General features: G+C 41.1%; 1 protein-coding gene and 1 pseudogene across 2 annotated transcripts in view; one reads left to right on the top strand and one right to left on the bottom strand.

Moving 5' to 3' along the window:
* Pigu (phosphatidylinositol glycan anchor biosynthesis class U) overlaps positions 1-27090 on the top strand; it is a 106685-nt gene that overhangs the window by 30323 nt on the left and 49272 nt on the right. Inside the window, exons 3-6 of one of the 2 annotated variants that reach the window (XM_040732926.1) lie at positions 3765-3824; positions 4870-4932; positions 10284-10393; positions 13755-13855. In XM_040732926.1, coding sequence (XP_040588860.1) covers positions 3765-3824; positions 4870-4932; positions 10284-10393; positions 13755-13855 — 334 coding nt within the window. The remainder of the gene's footprint in view (positions 1-3764; positions 3825-4869; positions 4933-10283; positions 10394-13754; positions 13856-27090) is intronic. The other variant, XM_040732927.1, reaches the window with a different exon arrangement.
* LOC101822352 lies at positions 23826-24340 on the bottom strand (annotated as a pseudogene).

Here is a 27090-nt window from a genome sequence, read left to right as displayed (position 1 = left end):
TCTGTTGTACTTGCTTATTTTACATGAAACACTGGCCTCAATCCCAATCTTATAAACCTGCATGCCTGTAACTCAGGAGGTGGAGGTGAGAAGATCAGAAGTTCAGAGGTCATCCTTGACTACATACCAAGTTCTTGGTCAGCCTGTGATATTTGAGATTCTGTCTCAAGAAAACAAAACAAAGCAGAAAAGGTAAAACCAGAGCTTGTAATCCTAGCACTGGGAAGATGGTGGCACCATGGTCAGAAAGTCAAGGTTTATCTTGGCTACATAGTGAGTTTGAGGCCTACCTTGACTGTATAAGCCTCCATCACAAAGGTTCAGAAGCAAGTCAAACTAAAAACAAAACATAGACAAATAATTGTATGTTCTATTTAAAGAAATGCATCTCAGAGATAGAAAAATTGAAGATGTATCTTAATGATGTAGCATGTGCCTACTATGTTCCAAGACTCAGGTTTGATCCTTAGCACCAATAAAAAACAGCGGACAACCACCCACACCACTAAGGACACCTGGAAAGAAATCACCTCTCAAATATGAGGACACAAAAAAGTTAAAAGATTGAAAGGCTTGGTCTTGGGATGTAGCTCAGTCTGTAGAGTACTTGTGTACAAAGCTGTAGATTTGATTCCTAGCACTCAAAATCCAGGTGGCACACACCTGTAACCCTAGCACTTAGGAAGTGGAGGTAGGAGGATCAGAAGTTTGACATCACCCTTGGCTACATAATGTGAGTTTGAAGATAGCTTGTGCTATACGAGACCCTGTCTCCTAAACCCGAAAGTAAAAGGAAGGAAGGAAGGGGGAGGGAGGGAAGAAGGAAGATGTCACTGCAAATACTAGTTTGGAGAGCTGATGTAGCTTATGACTTTAAAGCCAAAAACAAAACAAAAAACCCACTTTATTAGACACAAAGAGGATAATTTTTATAATATTTCCTGCTCTACCCAGAAAATAATAATTTTCCATAGTACTGCATCTGACTTACAACTTCAGACTATACAAAATAGGGATGGAAATGTAGTGCTCTTGGTAAAGTGCTTGTCTACCATGCGTGAATCCTTGGGTTCAGTGCACAACACTGAATAAAACTGGGAATGGTGGCCGGGTGGTGGTGGCGCACGCCTTTAATCCCAGCACTCGGGAAGCAGAGGCAGGCGGATCTCTGTGAGTTTGAGGCCGGGCTGGACCGATAGCCTCCAAAACAATACAGAGAAACCCTGTCTGGTAAAAACAAAACAAAACAAAACAAAAAATAAAATAAAAAACTGGGAATGGTGGTGCACACTTGCAATCCTAGTACTTGAGAGGCATATCAGAAGTTCAAGGTTATTTTCAGTCATAGTGAGTTTGAGGACAGCCTGGGCTGTCTAAGACCTTTTAGCAAAAACAAGCAAAAACACAAAGCAAAAGGAAAAATAAATATGCCTATAGTCACAGTAGAACCTTTTTAATCTAAGTTTTATTAATTTTCCTTGCATGATTGTTTTCTGTGTAGCGTGTACATGCAGTACCTTTGGAGGTGAGAAGGTGTGTGGGTCCATTGACACTGGAGTCACAAATGATTGTGAGCTGCCATGTGGGTGCTGGAAATTGAACCTTTGGAAGAGCAATTAAAGCTCCTAACCACTGTTCCATTGCTTTAGCCCATTCCCCTTTTGTGATGGGGTCTCAAAATGTAGCCATGGCTGGCCTGAAACTCACATTTATCTGCTTGTTTCTGCCTCCTGAGTGCTAAGTTTAAAGGCATGCACTACCATGCCCAGTGATAGTGGGATATATATTTAAGATTCTTTTTCTTTTGGCCAGGCAGTGGTGGCACTCGCCTTTAATCCCAGCACTCGGGAGGCAGAGGCAGGCAGATTTCTGTGAGTTCAAGACCAGCCTGGTCTACAGGAGTTAGTTCCAGGAGAGCCCCCAAAACCACAGAGAAACCCTGTCTGGAAAAACAAAAAACAAAACAAAACAAAAAAAAGATTTTTTTATGGGAATGAATGTTTTGCTTACATGCGCATAGACATACCATGTATGTGCCTGGTATTGGAGGAAGTCAGAAAAGGGCATCAGATTCTGTGGAACTGGAATTACAGATAGTTGCGAGCCATCATGTGAGTGATAGGAGCCGAACCTTGGTCTGTTGCAAGAACAACAAATGCTCTTAACTGCTGAGCCACTTCCAGTCATAATAGTGGATGTTTTTAACCTATATTTTTTCATCAATGATAGAACAAAGAGACTCAAAAATCAATACAGGTGTAGAAATTTTAAAGATCATTACTGTACAAATTATATGTAGAATGTTGTGACCATAAATGTTATATGTACATTCTTTTCAAATGTATGTGGAGTACTTACCCAAAATGACCAGATAATGAACCAGAAAACAAGTCAGAACACACTTTAAGTTACTAAAATCATCTGTTGTACTTTTAGTGATGAGCTATAAATTATAATAATATAAAACGAAGGTCTGGGGTCAGTGATAGAATGTTTTCCTAGCATGTGCAAAGCCCAAAGTTTAATTTCCAGGACTTTAAAAATAAATAACAAATATTTGGAATTAAGCCATGTACTCTTTTGTATTTGTACTAAGAATTGAGTATAGAACTCATACATAATAAACACGCTACCAGTGAACCACATTACCCCCGGCCAATCTGTACATTTTAAAGTAGTCTCAAGGAAGAAATATCAGTGGAAATTAGAATCTTTTTTAAAAAGAAGATCAATTGACCTCTCCCCCCCCCCAACACTAGGGAGGTAGAGACAGGAGGATCTCTGTGAATTCCAGGCTGGCCTGATCTACAGAGTGAGTTCCAGGGCATCCAGGACTGTTACACAGAGAAACCCTGTCTCAAAAAACAAAACAAAACAAAAAACAAATGAATAAATAAAACTTCAGGCTAAGATTAATTTTACAGCAAGTGAATTTTCTCAAAAACTTTTTTCCCCTTGAGACAGGATTCTGCAGTATAATAACCCAGATTGATCTTGAACTTTCCATCGTACTTCAGCCTAAGTGCTGGGATTTCGGCAATTATCACCATGTGGGTTTTTCTTTAGGTCTCTGAGGAAGAATTAACATTCCTATACAAACTTATCATAGAATAGAGGAAGGAAAAAAATCCTAGTTTGTTCATGCAACAATCTTGGTCCTCTATGGAGTGCCCCTCCCATTTTTTTTTTTATTTATTTACTTATTTTTGAGACAAGATCTCACATAGCCTAGGCTAGCATGGAACTTGCTATAGCCAAGATCACCCTGAGTTTATGATTCCCTTCCTTTCCCCTGCACCTCAAGTCCTGAGATTATAAGCACACATGGTTTTTTGGAGTGCTAGAGACAAGTCCCAGGGCTTCATGCGTCCTCAGCAAACATCCTACAAACTGAGTTACACCCTCAGCACCTGTTTATTTTTAAATAAAGTAAGCTGAGGTGACCAGGCTGGCCTTGAACTTATAGGTTCAATCTGTCTTCTCACCTCAACCTCCTGAGTATCTACTGCAGGGATGAACCCCCAAGCCAAACATGCCAGACAGATAATCTAGCTAACATTGGGTTTTGTTATTTCCTCTACTGTGTTCAACTGATAGTCTCAGTGATACCATGTGACATAGGATACTAAGTTGTTCAATCAGGATAACTGTTGCAGGAAGGATCAGATTTTTTAGCTGAATAAGTTTTCCTCATCCCTAATTTGGAAACTAATAATTTATATTAAGGTTTAACTTAAATTTTTTTTTATCTTTTTCTCCTACAGACTCCATTAATAATATACCTCTTTCATTTCCTAATTGACTACGCAGAATTGGTATTTATGGTAAGTATCTTTCCAGAGAAAAATCAATATACGTATATATTATTTTACAGTTTGTTTTTAAGAAAATTAGGAGTTGGGTGAGTACATGCCTTTATTCCTAGTGCCTGGGAGGCAGAGGCAGGCGGATCTTTGTGAATTTGAGGCCAGCCTGGTCTGCATAGCAGATTTCAGGCCAGCCAGGGCCATATCATGAGACCCTGTCTATAACAAAGAAAAGGAAAGGAAAAACAGGAACTGGAGTTTCTCAGAAAATAAAAGCCAAGACAGTACTTTAGCTTGGAGTCTGGCTTTGGGGTGGTATTATGGAGTATGAGGAACATGCAGGGACTTGTGACCAGTTCTTCTTTCTCATTCTTTGGTTTCTGGACTATGTAGTCTTCAATTTTCTAACCCAGAGAGTCTGTGGTTGGATTTAACTATGCCAGTTTGGAGGGCATCCTGAGTTTCCTAAGCATTTTGTCAAGGGATTCTTAGGGGGCTGAAGAGGCTTTCAAGGACAAGAATTGAAAATTGAGATGACAGGGCAAGTTTTGAGAGAAGAACAGCTTGAAACATAATCAACAGAGTTGAAAATCTGTATGTCTTAAGAAACTCTGAAGTCTTCCTTAATTGTAATGTCTATTTTTTGAGGACTTACCATGTATGAGGTCGATATTTTTCCCATTTAGCTTTGACTTTATATCTGTATCTGTATCTGTATCTATATCTATATCTATATCTTTTGTTTTTAGAGACAAGATCTGACTATGTGACCTAGGTTGATCTTGAACTCATAGGAGTTCTCCAGTGTCCTGGTGTTACAGGCATTAACCACAAGGCCTGACTTATTTTCATTTAACTTGCTGGTCTACAGATACGGGCCACCAGATCGAATGGCTCATAATCTAGGGCTTTACTGCCATACCTCCCTGAGTAGGTCTTGATTGACTGTGAGTTTGCTACTGGGAAGTCAATTCAGTTCCATCCTGGCAGCATTCCAGTACCATGTACTAACTGTACTTTGTATTACTCCCATACTTTCCGTTACTTCTCTTTCTCTTGACAGATAACAGATGCCCTCACTGCCATTGCCCTGTATTTTGCAATTCAGGACTTCAATAAAGTTGTGGTAAGTCATTAGTGGGTAGGACAAAGCTGGTGGGATTTGGTAATGTGCTTATTATGGCAATGAATTAAAAGTCATGTACTTAAAGCTCCAGCTATTTTGAAATAGTTAGGTGGGGCTGGTGAGGTGGCTTATGGGATAAAAGCATGTGCCAGCAAAGCCTGATGATCTGAGTTCTGTCTCCAGGGCCAACATGGTGGAAGGAGAGAAATGATTCTTGAAAGTTACCCTCTGACATGTGTACCACCACACACAGACACACACACACAAAGAGACACACAGAGACAGGACGAGGACGGACACACACACACACACACACACACACACACACACACACACACACACACACACACACACAGACAGGACACACACAGAGACACACATAGAGACAGGACACACACACACACACACACACAGAGACACATAGAGACAGGACACACACACACCTCAAATATAATAAATAAATCAAATGAATGAATGAATAAACAAATAAGTAAATAAAGGATGTGACTGTATTGGCTCATATATGTAATCCCAGCACTTAGGAGGTAAAGGCTGTGTGAGGTGTGCAGGGTCATTCTCTATTCTATACTAGTTTGTGGCTAGTCTGGGCTCAATGAAATACTGTCTAAAATAATTTTTTTTTGTTTTTACGAGACAGGGTTTCTCTGTATTGTTTTGGAGGCTGTCGGTCCAGCCCGGCTTCGAACTCACAGAGATCCACCTGCCTCTGCCTCCCAAGTGATGGGAGTAAAGGCGTGCACCACCACCACCTGGCTAAAATAAAATTTTAAGATTTATTTATTTATTACATATACACCAGATTGAATTGTAGATGGTTGTGAGCCACCATGTGGTTGCTGGAAACTGAATTCAAGACCTCTGGAAGAGCAGTCAGTGCTCTTAACCTCTGAGCCATCTCTCCAGCCCCTAAAATAAAATTTTAAAGGTCTTCCCTTTTATCAGTTTATTTTCTCAAAAGAAACATGAACATATCTTTAATTCACTGTATTAGGCCTCTTGAAGAAGAATTGCATTTCTATTGTTCAGAGAGGAATTTGGAGGTTGGAGATTGAGCCCAGGGTCTTGGAAAATGACATACAAGTACCATGCCACTGAGCTGCACTTCCCATCCCCAAAAGAACAATCTTAATTAGAAAATTTGGTGTATTGGGCTGCGCAGTGGTGCACACCTTTAATCTCAGCACTCAGAGGCAAAGGCGGGCAGATCTAAATTCGAGACCAGCCTGGTCTACTCTGTGAGTTCCAGGACAGCCAGCAAAACATAGAGAAACTCTGTCTTGAAAAAACAAAGACATGCAAACAGCCACACACACACACCAAAGAAAAAAAATAATAAAACTTTACATAAATACTTTTTACATTTATTTGTTTGTCTGTATGTAGGCGCTCACATGTTCTGTATGTCCATGGAGGTCAGAAGACAACCTGTTACAGTCAGTCCTCTTCTTCCACCAGGGGGGTTCCAGGGATTGGTAGCAAGCATGTTTATTGACTGGGCAGTGTAAAGTTTATTCTTAGTTATGTAATCGTCAAGGAGAATTACATCATGGGACCATTCTTCTTTTCCATTCTTCTGGGAAGATTAGTAGATAAATCATGCATACTATGTATGTAGTTATGAAAAACAAAAGTTGGCTACCATTCTCCTTGTATGGCTGGGAGACACTAAGTTTTAGGTCAGGGATGAGGGTGCATCTTCAGAATTAGAGACTTAGATTACCAAGGCTGAGGAATTTATATCATACTAATGAAGCATGATCTAGAAGCTTTAGAGATAGCTGAACTATTCCTGAACTATTCCAACAAGATTCCTTTGAGGATCATGATTCATAAGTTGGTGATTCCACAGATAAATCCTAGCAAAGGCAGACAGATATCTGTAAATTCAAGAGAGGCTGGGCAGGCATTGGTGGCTTATGCCTTTAATTCCAGTACTCGGGAGGCAAAGGTAGGTGGATCTCTGTGGAGGCCAGCCTGTTCTACAGAGCAAGTTCCAGGATAGGCTCCAAAGCAGTACAGAGAAACTGTCTTAAATAAAAAACAAACAAACAAAAAAAGAACTAAATGACCTTGTGGAGTTTCATTTGTTTGTTTTTGGTTAATATGTATGGGTATTTGTCTACATGTCTGTATATGTACTGTATGTGTGCCTGGTACCTGCAGAGGCCAGCAGAGTGTGTCCAATACCCTGAAGCTAGAGTTGAGAATCACCATATGGGTGCTGAGAATGAAACCCATGTCCTCTCTAAATGCTCTCAATGATTGAGCCATCTCTAGCCGTCTGTGTGTGTGTGTGTGTGTGTGTGTGTGTGTGTGTGTGTGTGTGTGTGTGTGTTTGGGTTTTTCTGTTCTTGTTTTTGAGACAAGATTCCTGTTTATCTCCCAAGTGCTAGTATCACAGACATATGCCACTATGTCCAGATTACTATGCTATTAGTGTAACAAGATGCTATTATCCCCAAGACTAAAATTTGAAATATTTTTGTTTCCCTATTTCCAGAGTTCAGATTATTATGGCATTGACTGTCTTAGTTAGAGTGAATTTTATTTACACTATGTCACAAATGAACTCATTTTGAATGCCAGCTATTTATTTTTTTCTTTTGTTTTAGTAGATCTGGGCTTCAAACCTAGCACTAGTGCTCTATGACTGAGCTATATTCCCAGATTTTTGTTTGTATGGTTTTTTTTTTTTTTTTTTTTTTTTTTGGTTTTTTCGAGACATGGTTTCTCTGTGGCTTTGGAGGCTGTCCTGAAACTCGCTTGGTAGTCCAGGCTGGTCTCGAACTCACAGAGATCCGCCTGCCTCTGCCTCCTGAGTGCTGGGATTAAAGGCGTGCGCCACCAATGCCCGGCTTGTTTGTATGTTTTGAGACAGGATCTTGGTACAGAGCTCAAATGGACCTAGAATTTGTGATCCTCCTGATTTAGCCTCTTTTTTTCTTCTTCTTCTGGAAACAGGGTTTCTCTGTATAGTTCTGGCTGTCCTTGAACTTGCTCTGTATACCAGGATGGCCTTGAACCCAGAGATTCTCCTGTCTCTGCTTCCCAAATGCTGGGATTAAAGGCATGTGCCACCACCACCTTGGCCACTGAGTCAGTCTTTTGAGTACTGGATTAGGGATATGTTTCACCCCCACGTGAATGCTGAAAGTAGCAGCTCTTAGTGCTACTATCACGTCATATACTATTTTTTTCTTTTCTTTTTCTAGTGTTTAAAACCCAGATAAATCCCTGAGCCTTATGTATGTGAGGCAGTCTACTACTGAGGTACACTCCAAGCCTTTGTTATTTCGTTATTTATTTATCATGCATGTACACTTGCTCTGGTCCATATGTAGAGTTGATTCTCTTCTTCCACCATGTTGATCTCAAGGATGGAACTCAGGTCATTAGGTTTGATGGCAAGATCCTTTACTTTCTGAGCCCTTTTGCTGGCCCTGTTTATTTTTCGAGACTGGATCTCCAAATGTAGTTCAGACTGGCCTAGAACTAAATATGTAGTCTTGGTTGGCCTCTAACTCAAGATCTTTCCTCTACTTCGGGTGCTGGAATTATAGGTGTATGCCACCACACCTAGATACCATACTACTGTTGATTTAGATAGAATATTAGCACACGTGGGGCTGGAGAGATGGCTTAGAGGTTAAGAGCATTGACTGTTGTTCCAGGGGTCCTGAGTTCAATTCCCAGCAACCACATGGTGACTCACAACCACCTAATATTCAATCTGGTGCTCTCTTCTGGCATGTAGGCAGAAAAGTGTATATGTAATAAGTAAGTAAATAAATCTTAAAAACAAAAAGAATATCAGCATACATATTCCTAAAAGGCTTTACTTTGTAAAGGAGGGATAGTCATTTTCTTCGGTAGTATTACTACTGGTAAGTTGTCTATGCTCTAGTAAAAAGCCTCCTTCCCATGCTCATGCAAGCAAACCACACACACACACACACACACACACACACACACACACACACACACACACACACACACACGAAAATAGAGAGGGTCTGATGGCTCAATGGTTAAGAGCACTAATTGATCTTCCAGAAGACTCATGTTGTATTCTCAGCACCCACATGACAGTTCACAACTGTTCAAAACTCTAGTTCCAGGGGATCCAAAGCTCTCTTCTGGCCTTCCTGGCACCAGGTACTCATGGTGCACAGACACATGCCAACAAAACACCTATAAACATAAAATAAAATAAAGAGGGACTTGTTGGAACCAAGAGTACAGCAGGAGTGAGAAGCAGATGAGAGCAATGGGAGATGATTATGATCAAAGTATGGTAAAATTATTTTTAAAGTCTCCATTTGTTACAAGGATCCTTACTTTATAGTCTGCAAACATTTAGTCTTGGGAGGACTTGAGATTCTATCCCTGCCATCCATCTGCACAGCATCCTGGAAAACTGGTGCTAAGGGACTTCGCACCCTCTCTTCAGCTGTTAGCTTGTAGAATATGAAAACTAACTGTTGGTAGCCAGTTGGTCTTGGCCAAAGTGTCCTTAGCCTAGTCTGTCCTTTGCTGTGATGACATTTCCCTTTGAGAACTCATGCCCATGAATTTGTTGTGATACATAAGAGAAAGCAAAGAGCTTTCCACTCCAGTATGACTGCATCTTAAATCTTCAACTCCTCAGCCCTACCAGTCTCCTTTATTTTAACTATTTCACACCTCTTCTGTGGAAATATAAAAGAAAAGCAAACAAACCTTTCAAATGGAAGAATGAGGAAGGGAACCTGAGATAGCATGCATCCAGATCACTGAAACTGCTTGAACATGCTTTGCTGATGGAACTTGAAGTCCTGCCACCAGTGATGTTACCCCCGGAATGACTAAGAAGTGGCTTTGCCATACCTTCACCCATTTTTTTTTGTCCACAATGTTGGACAAAGTGTTGGGCATACCCAGAGAGCAAGTAAAATGACTCACACCCTTGTGGAACCTACTCTCTAGGGAGGATCCAGGCATTAATTACACAGAGAAGGCAAAACTTAGAGCTGGAGCACTGGTGAAAGAATGGGTAGTAGGGCAGCTAAAGGACTGTGTGCCTTTCAAGAAAGGGAGGACTTAGCTGAGCTCTTGGCTTTTTGGGTGGGCATTAACTAGGGGAAAGAGGAGGGATGGAATGCAGGGTTCTGGGAGTGTGAGGAGCTTTGCCTGTTCGTGTGCTGGCTCTCTGGGCGTGGGGTGGAGGGACAAGTATGAAAGCACCCTGGGCAGACCATGGAGTGTGGGCCAGGGCAAAGATTTCTGTCTTCATCCTAAAAACAATGGCAAATCATCTGTTTTGTGTCTTGTGTACCCGCCCACACCTCTAGTTTAAAAAGCAGAAACTCCTCCTAGAACTGGACCAGTATGCTCCAGATGTGGCCGAACTCATCCGAACCCCTATGGAAATGCGATACATCCCTCTGAAAGTGGCCTTGTTGTAAGTATTCCCTTACCAATCAGAGCTCAGAGCCAACAAATGCAAGGAAAATCTGATGAGACTTTCCCATGTTGTTGTAGTTTTAGAGATTTGTGGTCTTAGTCATCAAGTATTTGCTGTAGTTCTCTTGCACAACTGGAGTTTTGGCCAGCAAAAGACACAGAGCCATTCTGTCTCTGTTGAGACAAAGACTCACACAGGGACATGCACAATCAAACCCTTCACAAAGGCTTTCTGACTCAGTGCTGATCTGGGCTCCAACCTGCTTGTAATTGCTGTTTCTAAAAAATGGTAGTTCTTTATTACTGATGTGCTGTATAAAATTCTGGCCTTTATGTGGCTGTTGTTTCATATAGCTCCCACATATGATTTAGTTCTCTGTTTATAATTTAGAAAACTGAAGTAAAATACTCATCTGGGCTAGGTAACCAGCCTGGAAAAGTGATACCAGCTGATGCTTTAAGAAAGAATTCTCAGCTGGGCGTTGGTGGCGCACACCTTTAATCCCAGCACTCGGGAGGCAGAGGCAGGCGGATCTCTGTGAGTTCAAGGCCATCCTGGTCTACAAAGCGAGTTCCAGGACAGCTTCCAAAACAATACAGAGAAACCCTGTCTCGAAAAAAAAAACCAAAAAAAAAAAAAAAAAGGAAAAAAAAAAAAAGAAAGAATTCTCTAGGAGTAATTAGCACTGCCAGTGAGTGTGATCCTCTCAGGTCATTCCCGTTTGTGTTTCTGAGATAGGTGAAGTGAATTATTTAATCAACTAGTAGTCACCAGATTTTAATAACATGCTAGTTTCTAGGAACACATACTGAACAAAACATAAAATTTCTCATGGGAAAACATGCACATAGAATTTTTTAGAATTAGAAGCTGGCTGTCCCAGCCTCAGGAGGCCTAAGGCAGGAGGGTTGATGAGTTTGACACTAATCTGTGCTATGTAGAAACATTCCATATCAGGAAACAAGGGGCTGTGGAGGGAGCTTGGTTGGTAGAGTGCTTGCATAGCACATACAAGACCCTGGGTTTGTTAATCCCAACACTCGGGAGGCAGAGGCAGGCGGATCTCTGTGAGTTTGAGGCCAGCCTGGTCTACAGAGTGAGTTCCAGGACAGCCTCCAAGACAATACAGAGAAACCCTGTCTCGAAAAACCAAAAACCAAAAAAAAAAAAAAAAAAAAGACCCTGGGTTTGGTCCCCAGCACCCAATAAACTGGGTGGAGTGGTACTTATCTGTAATCCCACAACTTGGGGAGGGGCAGCAGGAAGATCGAAAGTTCAAGGTCATCTTCACCTACATGGTGAATTTGAAGCCAGCTTAGGTCATCTTAGATTTTATCCTGGGGCGGGGTCTTCAGGAGCCTTTGCCCTGTGCATAAATTTCCTATTCAGTATTCCAGGTAGAGGTCCAGGCAGCTGCATCTTCACTGTCACCCACTATTTAGAAATGGTTCTCTGTTTTTTTCTCCTATAAGATAATTTTGGTTTATCAGTTCTCAACTATATATTTCAGAAATTTGATGGGAAATACTTTAATAGGACCAAAGGTTTAGCAACATAATGAATCCTTATGGACTCTTGTGTCCCCTGAGGGTAGTTTCATAATAGCAGCAGCCATTTCTTTAAAGGTTGTGTAACAAGTCTATCTGATTGCTGGGAAAAATAAAACATAAGAAAAGCCTCACCAAGCCGGAGAGAGTTTCTAGGCCTTTGGTTTTAGAGCTTCTAATCTTACATTCCTAGGAGGTGGGATTAGATTTAAGGTCTTTATTTGTGAATAATTATTATAATCTTTTACTGAGACACTGGTGTGTTTCTTCCTTTCTGACAATCAGAATTATGTAACTGGCTTTTCTTCCTTTGTCTGCCAGAAAAGTCAGCCATGTCTGAAGCTGGTTATCATAAAGCTGTAGACCTCTATGGAGCTGGTTACTGTACAGCTGTAGACCTGTCTGAGGCTAGTTATTGTGCAGCTGTAGTCTGTCTGAGGCTAGTTATTGTGCAGCTGTAGTCTGTCTGAGGCTAATTATTGTGCAGCTGTAGTCTGTCTGAGGCTGGTATTGAACATTTGTAGTCTGTCTGAGGCTGGTTATTGTGCAGCTGTAGTCTGTCTGGGGCTGGTTATTGTGCAGCTGTAGTCTGTCTGAGGCTGGTATTGAACATTTGTAGTCTGTCTGAGGCTGGTATTGTACATCTGTAGTCTGTCTGAGTTTGTCCAAGGCTAGTATTGTACTGCTCTGGTTCTTTGGTTTTCCTAGTTTTGCCTTTACCTTTTCTTCTTTCTTTTTTTTTTTTTTTTTTAGGAGACAGGGTTTCTCTGTATTGTTTTGGAGGCTGTCCGTCTAGCCCGGCCTCGAACTCACAGAGATCTGCCTGCCTCTGCCTCCCGAGTGCTGGGATTAAAGGCATGTGCCACCACCACCCAGCTACCTTTTCTTCTTATGTATTTCCTCTGATATTGATTATGACTTGTTTTACTTTATTACTATTTTTGTTACCTGTTCCCATTTTTGCTGGTGCAAATCTTTTGTAGAAGCAGGACAGAAATAAAAAGATCCATTCTGACCAAGTAAGACTTTCCAACTCAAAGCACTTTGGATTCATTTTCTGATTCCACTCTGTCTTACTTTAGGGGGAAAGGACTCTTTCCTAATGGGAGGTCAAGATCTGTGAAGTTCTGTGCCAGTTAACTTGTAGAATTTAGAGGAAACTTTGTCTGTTCATGAGTCTGGGTCATGGGATACTGCTCGACTATGAAAAGGGCTTAGTAGAAGGAATGTTGGCTTTAGAACCAGGAAGACCTGATTTTTAAGTATATTTAACAGCTTGTAAGAACTTGGACAAGTTATTTAGTCACTGAATCTCAGTTTCCTCCTCTGCAAAGTTAGGTCAGGTGGTACAGATGCATTCCTGTGATCCCAGCACTCATCGGGTGGAAGCTAGAGGATCAGGGTTTCAGGGTCATTCCCAGCTACATAGAGTTCAAGACCAGCTTGGGCTGCATGAGACCCTGTCTCAAAAACAAAACAAAACAAACCCAAACAAACCAAAATACAACACCCACAAAAACCCCACTAAAAAAAAACAAACAAAAAAACAAAAATAGAATGTTTTTGTTATTTTATGGGTCTTTTTGGTTATTAAGTAGAAATATGACAGTTTCGCATATGTCTTATAACATAATGATGAGTGCCTTTATTCATAGACATCCAGTCCCACTTTATCCTCTTGTATTTGGGATAATTCATTTCTAAGGAGTTACCTTCTTTTTTGTAAATAAGTTGAACTTCATGGCTGTGGTGACCAGGACTCTCTGGCCCACTGATCAGGTTTACTAATGGCAAATATGTGTTTTCCCCAGCTACCTCCTAAATCCCTATACGATCCTGTCTTGTGTTGCCAAGTCTACCTGCGCTATCAACAACACCCTCATTGCTTTCTTCATTTTGACCACAATAAAAGGTAAGGCCCCCAAGAGTATAAAATATGCAGAGCTTCACAGAGAAACCCTGTCTCAAAAAAAAAAAATGCAGAGCTTTAGTATACTTATTCTCCAGCTGGTTTTTTTTTTTCTTTTCTTTCTTTTAAGCAGCACATGGTAGCACATACCTATAATTACATCATCTGGGAGGTTGAGACAAGAAGATAGGGAATTCAAGGTCAGCCTATGCTGTATAGCAAGAATTTGACTAAAAAAAGAAATAAAAATACAATATTTTTAAAAATGACACACAAATAATAAAAGATTATTATAGAAAATGTAGATTAAACCAAGATGAAAAAATTAGTCCTGAAAATCTAGCACTGAAAGAATCACTGTTGACAAACTTTTTAAAGAAAGATCCCAGACAGTGGTGAGATTGTCAGTCTGCTGTAGCCCTAGTTCAGCTATTATCTTCTCTCAGTTTAGCTGATGAAAATCTTTTGTAGAAGCAGGACAGAAATAAAGAAGGAAAACCAGTCCTGATATGTAAGGTGCTGGCAATACAGGCTTGGGCCATCACTTCTGGCTAGTTCAGCTTCTTTGGAGCAACACTTTGCTATTATTTATTTCTATATTTCTGAACTATATAGCTACCTTATGAATGACAAAATTTAGACATTTTTAATTGTGTTCCATTGTGAGAAATGAACATTTCCTATAGCTCTTTTATATCAATGTCCCTGATACCTCTTTGTTTGATTTTCTTATAGTTTTATTTCAGTTTTGACTAAATCAGTAGTTGGGTTGGGTATGTGGCTTGGTGGTAGTATGTACTGTACCAGCATGCATGGCTAGCTCTTGCTTTTAAACTCCAGAACCAATAATTAACTTGTGGTCAGTATTTACATTTCATAATACTGTGTATATTATTCACTGATGGACAAAGTAGAACTAATATTACTTTTAATTTCTAGTATTACTTTTCTTTTTTTGTATGTTTTTATATCACACCTTATTTTTCCTAGATTGTTTTTGTTTCATTTTAGGTTTTGTTTATTTTTTTTCAAGACAGGGTTTTTGTTTAGTTTTAAATTTTTTTTTTTTTTTTTTTTTTTTTTTGGTTTTTCGAGACAGGGTTTCTTTGTGGCTTTGGAGGCTGTCCTGGAACTCACTCTGTAGACCAGGCTGGCCTCGAACTCATAGAGATCCGCCTGCCTCTGCCTCCCGAGTGCTGGGATTAAAGGCGTGCGCCACCAACGCCTGGCTTAGTTTTTAATTTTATTATTATTATGATGTGTATTGGTGATATGTTCATGCCATGGTGCACATGTGTGGGGCAGAGGATAACTCTGCAGTTCCTCTCCTTCTACCTTTCTTTTTGGTTTGGTTTTGGTTTTTTGAGACAGTTTCTCTGTATAGTCTTGGCTATCCTGGAACTCATTCTATAGACCAGACTGACCTCAAACTCATAGAGATCCACCTGCCTCTGCCTCTCAAGTGCTGGGATTAAAGGCGTGCACCACCTGCCTCACCTTCTACCTTTTTCTGGATTCTGGGATAGAATTTGGGTCATCAGACTTTCACAAGTGCCTTTACCCATTGAACCATCTTGCTTTTTGTTTTGAGACAGGGTCTCTCTGTGTAGCCCTGGCTGGTCTGTAACGTGTGTAGAACAGGATAACCTTGAACTCACCGAAGTTCACCTGCCTTTGCCTTCCAAGCATTGTGATTGTAGGCTGACCCCAAATCTACATTTTTGTTTCTTAGAGAAAGGATCTCACTTTGCATGGTCATCTCTCTTGCCCCCAAATCTACATTTTTGTTTCTTAGAGAAAGGATCTCACTTTGCAGCCTAGGCTTGTCTAGAGTTCAATTTGTAGCCCATACTACGCCAAAATGCCTTTCTCTAGTGTTTGTCACTATCCCCGTCTTGAAAAGTTTGGGGGCAGGTAAGATGGCTCAGCAGTTAAGAGCACTGACTGCTCTTCCAGAGGATCTGAGTTGGATCTCAACACATACATGGTGTTTCATAACCATTTGTAACTCTAGCCCTGAGTGATCCAGTGTTCTCTTCAAGCTTTTACACACAGACATACATGCAGGCAGAACATCCATACATATAAAAATAAAGGTTAAAACTTTAAAAAGAATATTTTTGTTATATATTCTTGGTGGCTTAATTCTAGTTTTACTTATATAATGTCATAAAGTTTTGGGGAAATGAATTCCAATGAAGTATAGAACATGTGATTGATTTGCCTTTTTAACTAAAGGTCTCTTCCATTCATATATGGTTTATATTTTACAGTTTTCTCCCACTTTTCTTTCAGACTTTTACATATTATATATAATAACTAGTGCCACAAAAATATTATTTCGGCTAGGCATAGTAGTAAATGTCTTACATCTCAGTACTTGGGAAGTAGAGGTGGGTGGAGCTCTGTGAGTTCAAGGCCAGGCTGATCTACATTGTACATTCCAGGACAGCCAGAGCTACATAGTGAGACCCTTCCTGTCAAAAAAAAAAAAAAAGAAAAAAGAAAAAAAGGAAAAAAAAAAAGAAAAAAAGAAAGAAAAAGAAAAAAAGAAAGAAAGAAAAAGAGAAAAAAGAGTTAGTTAACAAAATATTCCAAACTTAATTATTTCAAACAGCCACAAAATGAACTCAGCACAGACTTTCTTATCAGTTAGAGGTCAGCTGATGTATATGAATGTGATTAGTCACATTAGTCACTGTGGTTTATTTGCGCATCAGTAGGAAGCTGGAGTTTACTAGTCTAGGTAGGGCCCCATTTGACATGTCTGTCATCCTCCTGCATCAGGGGCTTAACTTAAATATATTGTTCATATAGGAATGGGAAAAGCATAATAGACATAAAGTTCAAACAGGCATGACTTTTTTCCTTTTTTTTTTTTTTTTTTTTGGTTTTACAGGGTTTCTCTGTATTGTTTTGGAGGCTGTCCTGGAACTCGCTCTGTAGACCAGGCTGGCCTCAAACTCACAGAGATCTACCTGCCTCTGCCTCCCTAGGGCTGGGATTAAAGGCGTGTACCACTAATGCCCAGCTCCTTTTTTTTCTTTTTCTTTTTTGTTTTTTGAGACAGAGTTTCTTTGTGTAACAGTCCTAGCCATCCTGGAACTCACTCTGTAGACCAGGCTGGCCTCTAACTCATAGACATCTGCCTGCCTCTGCCCTTGAAATTCTGGGATTAAGGGCATCCTCTGGCCAGGTATGGTGTGTTGAATCATATATATTAAATATTGTTGTAATTTTAAAAAGCAGCACTTGTGAGAAAGACACCATGCAATAGAGCTTGGGTGGAACCTTTTTATATTAGGGGAAAATGAATGGGAAAAGGAGGGAGACGAGAAGGGAGACTGGCCTCTCTAGACATAGGAGCAGCTGAAGAGAAGAGAGAGGCAGAGAGAGGGGGAGACAGAGACAGACAGACAGAGGAGGGTGGAGATAGGCAGGACCTTTTGAAAGGGAACATAGTGAATGTGCACAGGTGGTGCTCTTAGTGGCTGCAGCTGAGGGCATACCCTGTCAAAACTCCAAGGACAGGCCAGCACAGATGTCTGAATACTAACAAATATCCTATTGATCAAAATATAATGCATAGCCTAGTTGTGGTTACATGTGCCTATAATTTTAGCATCCAGGAGTCAGAGACAGAGGATTGCCATAAATTAAAGGACAGCCTTACCTGTAACAAAGAATCCTAGGCCAGTTTGAGTGACAATGAGACCCTAATTCAAAAACAAAACATAGTAATTTATTGTGTTATTTATCATATTATGTAGCTCAGTGGTAGAGTGCTTGTAGCAGAAATGGGAGGGGAATGAATGTCCACCATGGAAAGGTGCTGTAGACATAGGGAGGGATGGAGATCTGAAGCTAGCAAATGACGTGGTTCCATATATACCAACAAACATTTTGTCTGTTGTTTTGTCTGTATTAGTTACTTGTCTATTGCTGTGACAAAACACCATGACCAAGGCAACTTGCAGAAGAAAGGGTTTATTTGAGGCTTGCAGTTCCAGAGGGATGAGAGTCCATTACCATCATGGCAGGATTGTAGCAGCAAGGTGATAGGCATGGAGCTGCACCAGGCACTGAGGGCTCATATCTAGAGCCACACACAGAAGCAGAGAACCCATTGGGAATGGCATGAGTCTTTTGAAACCGTAAAGCCAGATCCCAGAGACATAGATAGCCACACCTCCTAATCCTTCTCAAACAGTTCTACCAATTAGAGACCAAGTAATCAAACATATGAGCCTGTGGGGGCCCTTCTCATTCAAGCTACTGTAGTTTGTTTTAGAGACAGTCTGGCTTGCTGTTTAGGTTGGTCTCAAACTTACAGTCCTCTCTTTAGTTTCCTAAGTGTCCAGGGATCTATCCAGGTGTAGTCTGGGATTTATTTTGTTTTTATAAAGTTGTTTTAATTATGTGTTAGAGTGTGTGTGAGCATGTACATGCATGCTACAGCACTTGTGGAGGTAAAAAACAACTTTAGGATTTGGTTTTCCTCTTCCACTGTGGGCTCTGTGGATTGAACTCATGGAATCAGGCTTGTGTGCCAAGTGCTGTAGATGCCATCTTACCAGTTTGAGTTTGTTTGTTTATTTGTTTTCTTTGAGGCAGAGTCTCACTATACCTCAGACTTGCTCTGTAGATCAGGCTGGCCTCAAACTCACCACCAGCTTCTGCCTCTTGAATGGGAGGATTAAAGGCATGTGCCACTTTGACAAGCCCAAGTCTGCCAAGTCTGTTATTACTGAATAATACTCCATTGTGTGAATCATTATTTGTAGATTTTTGTGTATGGGGGCTATGCATTCAGAAGAGGGTGTTAAATCCATGGAGCTGGAGTTAGAGATGGCTGTGAATACTGGGAATTGGACTTGGGTCCTCTGGAAGAGCAGCAAGTGCTCATAGCCACTGAGCCATCTCTCCAGCCTCCCCTTTTCCCCTCTTTTTTTTGAGAAAAGGTTTTGATATATAACCCAGATAGACTTCAAACTCACATTGTAGCCCAGACCAGCCTGGGGCTCTTGATTCCAAATGCCTCAGCTTTCTGAGTGTTGGTATTACACGTATGTTTCAACCACCATGCCCAGCTTAGAAATTCTTAAATCAGTTTCTACTATTTAGTATTTTGGTGATTTTCTGATATTTAGCTATTTAAATTCTACTATGATTAGCTCCTTTGTGTGTATTAATCTTTTGTACTCACAACCAGTTATTTTCTTACAATGGACTCATTGTGCTACTGCTCTCATGATTTAAGTTTGTTGCTAAATTTATATTCTTATAATATATCCCTATAATAGTATAAGAATTCTTGTTTCCAAACACTGTTGTTTAATCATTTGTAAGATTAAGAAATAGTCATTCTCTAATATTGTGTATCATGGACCATTTATGAACAGTGTACTGACCTTTTTGCAGGGTAGCACATAAGAATGACTTAGCTCTTCATGAGACAGTGTTTCTTCTTGGTTGTTTATAATGTGTTTTCTCTAGGCTTTTTAGTTTAAATTTTTGGGTTATTTATCATATTACAGCTTGAGATGTAGCTCAGTGGTAGAGTACTTGTAGCATAAAGCCTCTAGCTTCAAACTCCAGTATTGAAAAAAAAACACCCGTATTGTATAACTTGAATTGTATTGTTGTGAAGGTTGTGGCCATTTTGCAACAAGCAGTTCTTAACAATAGGGACTTTTTATATCTGCCTCAGTCTCTGTCTCCAGAGTGCCAAGCTCAGATGGCTGTCTCTTACTAAGATACAGAGTGTCTACATGTCTCTTATTTGGAAATGTTACTTTTCACTTTTCTTCTTCTTCTTCTTCTTTTTTTTTCTTTTCTTTTTCAAGACAGGCTTTGGAGGATGCCCTGGAACTAGCTCTTGTAGACCATGCTAGTCTTGAACTCATAGAGATCCTCCTGCCTCTGCCTCCCAAGTGCTGGGATTAAAGGCATGGGCCACCACTGCCCGACGGAAATGTCACTTTTCTAATTATTATTATTATTTTTTTACCTGATTAGAGGTCTTGTGATATTGTTCAGGTTAGCCTTTAGCTTTTGGGTTCAAGGGACCCATCTTGCTCAGTTTCCTAAGTATCTGGAATATGTGTCGCCATAACCAGTGCTAAAGACGTCACTTTTGTTTATTATTATTATTATGGCTCTTATTGTTGAGCTACTCAAAAGACTAACGTAGCAGGGTCACAAGTTCAAGGTCTACCTTTACTTACATAGTATATCAGAGGCCAGCCTGGCAACTTGGCCCTGTCTCAAAAGATTTAATTTTTTTTTTTTTTTTGAGACAGGGTTTCTCTGTAGCTTTGGAGGCTGTCCTGGAACTTACTCTTGTAGACCAGGCTGGTCTCGAACTCATAGAGATCCACCTGCCTCTGCCTCCCGAGTGCTGGGATTAAAGGCGTGCATCATAATATCTGGCTTATTTGTTTTACTTTTGAGAATCTATCCTAAAGTAATACAGAGGGTTGGGGATGTAGTTCACTTGGTAGGGCACTTGCCTAGAGCATGCACGAAGTCTTGGGTTCAATTCCCATTGCTTCATAAATTGTGTGTGCTGATGTACTTTCTAAAGTAATACAGACATTAAACATACATTTGTCATTTCCTTTATACTTTAAATTTTTAAAATTATAAATAATTCAGGCACTTGGTAAGAATAAAAGAAATTCAAGCATACCAAACAAAAAGCAAGTCTTTCTGAGCCCTACCCCATCTCCATTTCTCATATACATTTGTCCTGGATCCAGGCTCTTCCCTATTGCTGGGCTTTTGTTTCCCATTGTTGTCTGCCATATATAGAGACTATCACAGTGTTCCTTATATACTAAAGTATTCAAAGGATCCTCTATTAGCTACATCTCTCTGAACCACATTGATTTTTCAAGTATATTAGTAATGCCTATTAACAATTTATTCAGTAAAACTAAATTATTCTTACATTCTACAAACTCTGTTTCTGTGTTTCACATTTGCATTGCATAAATAGTATATCTAAAGATAGGGTAATTCACTTTCATTTATTTATTTTGGCTTTTTGAGATTGTCCAGTGATACAGTGAGTCTGGAGTGAGCTTGTCCAGGCTTATGTACCCTTTCTGTCTTCCTATATCCTGATCTGTAAGATGGGGATGGTAAGTTATTGAAAGGCATACTTTTGATGGCATGTGGTGTGCTCACAGTCATGTCTGCAACAGAGCAGGTGCTCAAAGTTTCGTTATTGCTGGTGTGGTTAGACTCCTTTGAGGCAGACTGCCCTGTTAAGAAAGCACTGTTGCCAAGGGATGTTAAGTGCAGTGGACTCTGTCCCTAGCTGCTCCTCTACCTCCTGTTGCCTCAGATGCTGGTGCAATTTCCTTTTCTGGTAGTCCTGAGGGACCTCAGCCCTTTTGGTGAGTATTTCAATCTGCCCCACTGCCAGTCTGCCTGGGACAGGCCACTGTGTGTGACCCAGCCTCTGATTCTGTGTATCTCTTTGCTAAGGCATATACGAGTCAGTCCTCTGGCCTTTCCGCGTCTCTTTCCTGCTCTGCCCCGATGTTGTGCCACCCACCCAGGCCCTCATGAAGGTGTAGTCCCTAGAGTCACCTTGCAGAGGCTTCCTTTGGCCCCCACCCTGGTACAGAGAGTTGGAAAACATATTCAGAGTTGATTGGGTAATGCTGTTCATTCCCTGATATGGCAGCCAGTCCTCATATCAATTCAGCTAGTTTATCCTAATGTTTCTGTGATCAGGCCAAGGGTGAAGCTTTGCTCATGAAACCTTGTGCTTACACGGGCTGCACTAGCAAACACTTGTAAGGTGTATCATTTAGGGGTAAAACTCATATCCTTCTTGGCACAGTTCCTCCTGGTTAGCCATTATTTCAGTTGTAGACCCATAGATAGTTATTTGGATATTTTTGAAACTAAACCCTTTATGCTGTGACCTCTGCTTTCTTGTTGTGACTTTAGATGGCAGATTATAGCTTTTATTGCAAGCCCAAGCCAGTTTCAACTATATAAGACCCTGTATCAAAAAGATAAAATGGAGTAAGGTGTCTCTTGTAGGTGCTGGTAACATTCTATCTCTCAATCCGGGTTCTGGAACTCATTATTTTGTGAAACTTCGTTTATCTTTATCCTAATGGTTCCCATGTTTTTCTTTTTGTTATTGCTTTATTTATTTTGTCATGAGACAGGATCTTTTAAGTATCCTAGGCTGACCTTGAACTCACTATATAGTTGAGGTTGACATGTAGATGAGAATCAAGGTTGAACTCCTTGATTCTCCAGCCTCTATTTCCCTTTCCTGTTTGTATAGGCTTTACCCACAGTGCCTGGTCTTGTAGTTACTCCTTACAGCTTCCGTGTTTTTTCCATTGTGTTAGTTAGCTAGCATCCCACTTACTTTTAGTAGACCATTCTCCCTCCCTCTCCTGTTTTGAAAATGCTGTTTTCCTTAGATGCTGAGCCTCACCTGTGTCAGCATCCCTGATGGGCATGTCTGCTATCACTGTGCTTCTTTCTTATGTTTGTATTGTTTACTGGGAGCTCCATGAGGACATGAATTGAGTCATCAGTCTCCCTGACACCGTTTGTTTGACACAGAGCAAACTCGGGCCGTGTTTGCTTATTGTACAGTTTGTCTAAAATATTTGGCAACCTAATTTTACTTCTTTTCATCTTCCCTGCCCTGTGCCAACCACATATCATTCTAACTCAATGCCTTTTTCATTCTTCTTGCCCTTTTTTAGATTTCCTCAAAACTTGTGTACCTCCTTAGACCCTCTTACTTTTGCACAGGCTATGCATATGCTCCATCTATGCCTGTCTTGTCATCTCATACCCAGACACCAGGCCACTGGCTATAGTAGCACCATGTTTCTGCCCCAGAATTCAGGCCTCTTCCATCATTATTCTAGAAAGCATCCCTGTGCCAGGCCCCTGGCTTTAGCCCTCAGTTGCTCATCTGGAAGATTTGCTCCATCCTATAATCAGATTTGTAGTATGCCTTCCTAATGTTACATAACCCTCTGTTTAATGCTTTGTGGTTTGCTTTAATGTGTTTGCTTGCCTTCCTTCCTTCCTTCCTTCCTTCCTTCCTTCCTTCCTTCCTTCCTTCCTTCCTTCCTTCCTTCCTTCCATCTGTCTGTCTGCCTGGCTGTCTTTTTTTCCTCCCAAGACAAGATTTCTCTGTCTAACCTGGCTGTCCTGGAACTTCCTCTGTAGACTAGGCTGGCCTCAAACTCACAGAGATCTGCCTTCCTCTGTCTCCTGAGTGCTGGGATCAAAGGTGTGGGCTACCACACCCAGCTATGTGCTTTTTAAAAGTATCTCCTGTGTATTACTGAATGATGTTCATTCATTCAGTCACTTATGCATTCGTTGTGTCTGCTGTGAAAGGTAGAAGAGATTCAAAATTAAGAAAGACTTACTGTCCTTGAGAAATTCCCACGGCATTGCTAGAAGATAGCCGCGGATGCTGCTTAGCAAGAGTTGGGTCAGTTAGGCAACCTTAGGGTTTTTTTTTTTTTTTTTACTTAACCTTGCTTCTGTGCCTTGGTTTCTTCACTGGTGAAATGAATAGAATATGTGATTTTTATTTAATGTGTTACAAGAAAATGAGCTGAAAGCAGTTCTTTCCCAAGTCTGCTGTGATGCTTCCCCCAGGGCCTCTTTGGGTCTGGCACGTTTTCGAGGTAGAGGTTACACAATGCATGGCACCTAGTAACTGAGCAGTAAATGTTAGCTGTAACTACTGTTGTTAACTGTGCTTGGGTTGCGTGTGTCACTGAAGGATGACAGGAAAAGAGATCAGACATTAGTGGAAGAGCCTGATGCTTTCAGAAACTGTGTGTTTTATGTGGGAGGCAGAGTATACGGGCAAGTGGTAAGGGGAAAAGTGAGACGAAACGAAGATACTGAGGATCTTGCTTAGAGTTGGAACTTAATCTGTTTCATGAGATGTGACTTTCAGAGGTTCTGTTTGGTTTTGTGTTGTTTTTAATTAAGGGCCACATTTTTTTGGTTCATTTCTTGCATTTGAAGAACTCTTCAATGATGTTCTTGGCTTGCGATTCTTTACCATAGTCCTTAACCACTACACAACTGCAACCAACCATTTTATGGAGTTTCCCCTCTTGGTCAGCTTTGCAGAGGCCCACGCTTTACCCTAGTCTCTTGCTGTCATCAGATTTAATTAGTTTGTTTTGGTGCTCAGTACAAAGGGTCTCCACCAAGTTGACATAAACAACTGGATGCAACACACAAAGATGGGCTTGGCTCTTGCCTAAGGCTTTGGCAGCTTGAGAATCCTAAATGGTAGGACATGTGGATGAGAGTGGTTTTCAGTACCTCTTGTTGTAAAGCAGCATGGATGCCCATTACAACTCCAGCGGCTATGCATTGTTTGGCCATGGCAGTGGGTTAGAGGTGAAGTTCAGTCTTGAATGCACTTGAGCCTCGGCTGCCACCTGACATGGCAGTATTGGGAAGAGACATTTTGTTTTTGAGACAGGGTCTCATGCAGCCCAGGCTGGTTTCAACTAAGCCAAAGGTGTCCTTGAGCTCCTGACCCTTCTGTCTTGTGTCTAGGAGTGCTGACATTTTAGGTGTGCACTGCCATACTGGCTGAGTCTTTGTAGATAAGTCACTGTTTCAGAAGGGTCCTCTGATGCTTCTGTGAAGGAGGGGATAAGAAGAAAGAGACTGCTGAGCACTGATGGTAGATGAGAGCGACAGCTGTCATACTTCAGAGGTGGCCTGTGGGCTCGGGAACTGGCATAAGAAGGAATGTGTGGACTTTGATGCCACTTGTTAATAGAAAGCAGGCAGAACAGATTCTTCCTTCCTAAGGTTTCCATCTGGGCACTGGGAGTGTAGCTCAGTGGTAGAGCATCCCCAGAAAGGTCCTGGGTTGCAGTCCCTAGTACTAGTTAAAAAAAAATAAAGTAAATTATTTAAGATGTCATCCAAGGGCTGAGTGTGATGGAAGACACCTTTAATTGTAGAACCCAGGAATCAGAGGCAGGTGGTTATCTATGAGTTCAAGGCAGCCTGGTCTAGTTAGTGAGTTCTAGGACAGCCAGGGCTATATATAGAGACCCTTTCTCTAGATTAATTAAATAATAGTAAAAAAGGAAGGCAGACTATTTCTTCCTGATCCTCAGAACACATTTTCTTAGACATTTCTAAGTTCATTCTGTTCCTCTATTAGCGCTCTCTCTCTCTCTCTCTCTCTCTCTCTCTCTCTCTCTCTCTCTCTCTCCCTCTCCCTCTCCCTCTCCCTCTCCCTCTCCCTCTCCCTCTCCCTCTCCCTCTCTCCCTCTCTCCCCTCTCTCCCTCTCTCCCTCTCCCTCTCCCTCTCCCTCTCCCTCTCTCTCCCTCTTGTCTTATAGACAGCTGTTCCAGACAAGCAGTTATTGATCTCAGGCAATTAGGGCAGGAGGTAACTGTGTTTATTTCACTGTCTGGTGTCTCCTGGGGCAGAGAGTGAGTTGAAGGTCATGTGTTTTCACCTCATTTATATGAATGAATGAATTGGAACAGTAGCCTCCCCACTCTGACAGCACTTAATGGGTTTTCCTCTCTCCAACTACCAAATATGTAGAAAAGCTTGTGAAATAAAAAATTCTCTCTAACATTTCTACACTGTTAGCCGGTTTCCCATAAATTGCTATTCAGTGTTTTGGCCAGGTCAAGGAATCCCGAGCTTACTTTGCTTTGAGCTGTAGCAAAGCACCTTTCGCATGGGCGCCACATTCCTGTCTCAGGTGACCTGGTTCTGGTTCCAGATCTCTGTAGCTGATTGGGTGGGAGGAGGCCTCTCCTAGGTCTGTCCCTATCTCTGCTCAGTTGTTTTAACAAGTACCTGAAGTTCCGAACAGCTTGACTGTCACCCAACCATACAGTGGGACAGCCTTGCTCCAGGAATTCTGTTCTTTGTCCTTTAGATCCAACTTCCTCCTTTCTCTGCCTTCTTCCAACTTACGATACTGACCACCATGATTATTCTTAGTTTATAGTTTCTTGGTTTGAAGAATGGAATATTCAGAGCCCTCCTGTTCTACTTTCTCATCTTTTTTGTTTTTTACTTCTATTTTTAAGATTAACATACAAGCCGGGTGGTGGTGGCACACAACTTTAATCCCAGCTCTTGGGAAGCAGAGGCAGGTGGATCTTTGTAAGTTTGAGGCCAGCGTGGTCTACAGAGTGAATTTCAGGACAGGCTCCAAAGCTACACAGAGAAACCGTGTATCGAGGGGAAAAAAACCCAAAAAAACATACAAAATAATGGTTTCATTGTGAAAGTTCATGTATGTGTCGTGATACTTTACTCTCATTTGTTCCTCTTCCCCATATCCTGTCTCTCTTACAGCTGTTCCCCTTCTTCCCCAGTTAGTGCCCTTATTCCTTTTAAGCATGCATTCCATTACTGTGTTTCCACCCACATGAAACTCCCTTTTTCCCTTTATAATTCCCTGTAAGTCCATCACACACATATGTTCCTAGCCCTTTTTCCTCCTGAGGTGACTGTCCTAAGTTTCAAGTCTATAGACCACTTGAGGGGATCGTGAGATTGCCATCAAGAAAACAGACTACTTAGGTGGGTGAAAAAGCATAGTGATCACCTCTGTCTATGTGTCCTGGAGCTAGGTTGGGAAAGTTGTAAGCTTCCTCAGAATGAATTGAGTCAGGGGTTCTTCTTGTTTCTCTCTCTCTCTCTCTTTTTTTCTGTTTTTGGTTTTTTGTTTTTTCAAGACAGGGTTTCTCTGTCCTGGAACTTGCTCTGTAGACCAGGCTGGCCTCTAACTCACAGAGATCTGCCTGCCTCTGCCTCCCTTGTGGTGTGATTAAAGGTGTGGGCCACCAACACCCGGCCTAGAAGGTTCCTCTTCTTGTGAAACATCATTGAGAAGATTTATGTTATTTTTAGTAAAGAGTTGATTTCATGCCAGGTGGTGATGATTACATGCCTTTAATCCCAACTCTCAGGACGCAGAGGCAGGTAGATCTCTGTAAATTCAAGGCCAGCCTGGTCTACAGAGTGAGTTCCAGGAATGCCACAGCAGTTACACTATTGTTTTATAAACCATAATCATATGAGACATGCACGTTGAACCATTATAGTCAACCAATTTCTAGGTCACTTTTGAAGCCTATATTGAAACCTCTCTCCTTGGTATAAAGATACCTAGTTGTCTTAATACATCTGAAAGGGAATAGCTGTTGTTTTTGCTTGTTCG

The sequence above is a fragment of the Mesocricetus auratus genome, unplaced genomic scaffold (genome assembly GCF_017639785.1).
Source record: "Mesocricetus auratus isolate SY011 unplaced genomic scaffold, BCM_Maur_2.0 Super-Scaffold_100028, whole genome shotgun sequence".
In the NCBI taxonomy this organism is placed as follows: domain Eukaryota; kingdom Metazoa; phylum Chordata; class Mammalia; order Rodentia; family Cricetidae; genus Mesocricetus; species Mesocricetus auratus.
This window is presented reverse-complemented; position numbering and strand designations above follow the sequence as displayed.